The 2,848-nt window shown below is 38.0% G+C and overlaps 1 protein-coding gene across 1 annotated transcript; it reads left to right on the top strand.

Annotated features, from left to right (window-relative positions):
- The first annotated feature begins 678 nt into the window (after positions 1-678).
- Positions 679-2,097, top strand: LOC140169037 (galanin receptor type 1-like). The gene has a single exon (XM_072192322.1). The coding sequence runs from the start codon at positions 984-986 to the stop codon at positions 2,073-2,075; it is 1,092 nt and encodes a 363-aa protein (XP_072048423.1). The 5' UTR covers positions 679-983; the 3' UTR covers positions 2,076-2,097.
- Positions 2,098-2,848: the final 751 nt, after the last annotated feature.

The following is a 2,848-nucleotide window of genomic DNA, read 5'->3' as shown; positions in this document are numbered from 1 at the left end:
AAAATGATTGCTTAAAACACATTCTAAAATATCACCACATTCGTTAGAGTCCGCTTTTTATGGGACACCCTGTAGTTGCTAAATAAGTCTCATCAATTGGAAAAAAAATGATTGGTTCCCATTCGTTACGATTTGAAATATGTGTGATCTCTGTGATATAAGCAGCCTCTATAATGTTACATTCCTCAGATGGAGAAGTTTCATAGCATGAAAGATAACAGCGCCACTCACTAAAGGCTTTATGTAGTCGTATGCCAGTAATATTGTATTTGGAGTGGGTGGCAATAGAACAAGTAATTGCTACTTCACAGGTAAAGATGATGGATGTGTCTGTAATCGCAGTTTGAAAGATGTGTGATTTTCGTGAAATAAATAGTCTCTTGGAGTTAGCTTTTTATGGGACATCCTGTAGATGCCGGATAAGTCTTACTAATTGGAAAAAACTTTTTGATTGGTTCCCATTCGTTACAATTTGAAATAATATGTGTGATCTTCATGATATAAGCAGCCTCTATAATATTACTATGTCTCAGACGGAGAGCTTTTATAGCATGAGACGCAACAGCGCCACTCACTAAAGGCTTTATGTAGTCGTATGCCAGTAATATTGCCTTTGGAGTGGGTGGCAATAGAACAATTAATTGCTACTACGAAGGTAAAGATAACGGATGTGTTTGTAATCGAATGGATTGTGATTGGCTCGCATTCGTTACAATTAGAAAGATGTGTGATTTACGTGAAATAAGCGCTAAGCAGTCTCTCCAAAAATATAAATGCTCTTTACCTCAAACGGGGGACTTTAATAGTGTGAGACACATCAATACACATACCACACTGGTATTTGAGCTTTAGTTGCCATTACACGTGTAGTTGTGCGCAGTATTTATATACTTCGAAATATGTTTTAGCATGTTTGGTGCCGTATTGGTGACAAAGCAGGATTATATATTTCCACTTCAAGACTGCATTCAAGCATTTATGAAATGAATAACTCGACAATATCATCGCTTTCTGAGAATTCAACATCAATACTACTAGCCGATATACCTGGTAAAGGTGGATTGTTCAAATCCTTATCTGCGACCGATCTTTTATCTGTTTTAACCTATTGGATCGTCGGCACCGTCGGCATAATAGGCAATGGGCTAGTTTGTATGGTGTTTAAAGTCATACGTCGGCGTCGTAGCCAAGTAAATCTGTTTATATTAAACCAAGCCGTAGCTGACTTCGTAACATCGGTGCTACTAGTAACATTTGGTACCACAAGAGTATTTCGCGATGTAATACCCATTAAGGGTACAACAGGAGAATTTATATGCCGATTCTGGTGGTCAAGATTTTTCGTTTTTTCGTGCTTTGCGGTGTCGACATTTAACTTGACCACAATGTCTATCGAAAGATACATAGCGGTGGTCCATCCTCTTAGTTATAGCATCGTGTTTAATTACCGTAATGTAATTGTCATAATTACGCTCATTTGGTTAATCGCACCAATTATGCAGTATATATTTCCCATCTGGATGTATGCTGCTTCCAGTGGGTCGTGTATCTTCCAGTCATCTTGGACATTCACCGCTGGTTGCATTTCTGGTGTGATATTATTCTGTTGGGAATATTTCTTCCCTTGTTTAATCATGTCATCCGCTTATATTAAGATTTTGTTAACTTTAAACAGTAAAGAAAAAGCGTTGAAAGTTTCGCACGAACACGGCTCTTCATCGAATGGCGCTGCGGAACACCACCACAGAAAGACTATAGCGCATAAGCGTAGGCGAAATATCACTATAACGTTATTCTTACTGTTCATTATATACATTCTTTGTTGGACACCTAATCAGTTTACATTCTTACAATTCAACATAGGAGGACCGTTAGACTTCAACGGCGCCTGGTATCATTTCACTGTAGTTGCTGCTTTTCTGAACACGACTCTTAACCCGTTTATATACGCTTTAAAACACAGTCAATTTCAGCAAGGTTTGAAAGCATTGTGTAAACGTAGTAGAAAGGTAGGGCCGTCAGATGATACGGCCAACCGAACTGTGGTGGATACTAATGAAACTGTGATAGACTAAATTGAAGACAATGGGGCGTGTAAAGCATCACATGGAATCTGCTCTTTCAAGTTAAATAGCAGTATCTTTAAATTGATTGCAAAATAGATACCACCTTTTGGAAGAAATGTGATTTTTAATTTTTGTTCATAAGAAACATAATTATGTTATGGGACTTCCGTGGTTTAGAGAAACTAGCTAAAGAGGCATTCATAAGCTTTCACAGTCAGCACAGAGTTGCACAATAATTATACAGCCTTTCCGCCAAACATTTATACCAAAGGTCGAAATTACCAGAGCATGAGTTATCGGATGCGCAATCTTGCCTTATAGACGCAATTCGCTACTTGCACGGTTCTGCCCTTATGCACTATGTGCGGGGAGAGCCTCGAACTGGCAGCATACATGAATGGGAATTGAACTAGTCATAACGTTCTGTGTGAGGTTACATAATTCTTCCTTTCATGTATGCTGCCAGTTCGAGGCTCTCCCCGCACATAGTGCATAATGGCGGAACCGTGCAAGTAGCGAATAGAGGTGGGTTAAAATAATCTATGACGAGGTTTCCGTTTCATATCAATGAAAATTTTAAACATATTTTTGTAATTGACACATAAAACTTACCGCTTGAAAACACTTTCTTTGTTTGGCCCTAAAAGGTCTTGTGGTTTTATTTCAAAGTGAAAACTAATTTTATATTATGGAAACGAGGTAACAACATAATATTAGAGTTTTTATTGAAAGTCGAGGGCTTAGATTTATCAAATTAATTGCTTCTTTCATATTCAGAAAGA

The sequence above is a fragment of the Amphiura filiformis genome, chromosome 14 (genome assembly GCF_039555335.1).
Source record: "Amphiura filiformis chromosome 14, Afil_fr2py, whole genome shotgun sequence".
NCBI lineage: Eukaryota > Metazoa > Echinodermata > Ophiuroidea > Amphilepidida > Amphiuridae > Amphiura > Amphiura filiformis.
This window is presented reverse-complemented; position numbering and strand designations above follow the sequence as displayed.

What these genes read in the sequence shown, in the direction of transcription:
- LOC140169037 (XM_072192322.1), top strand. Translation starts at nt 984, where the DNA reads ATGAATAACTCGACAATATCATCGCTTTCTGAGAATTCAACATCAATA.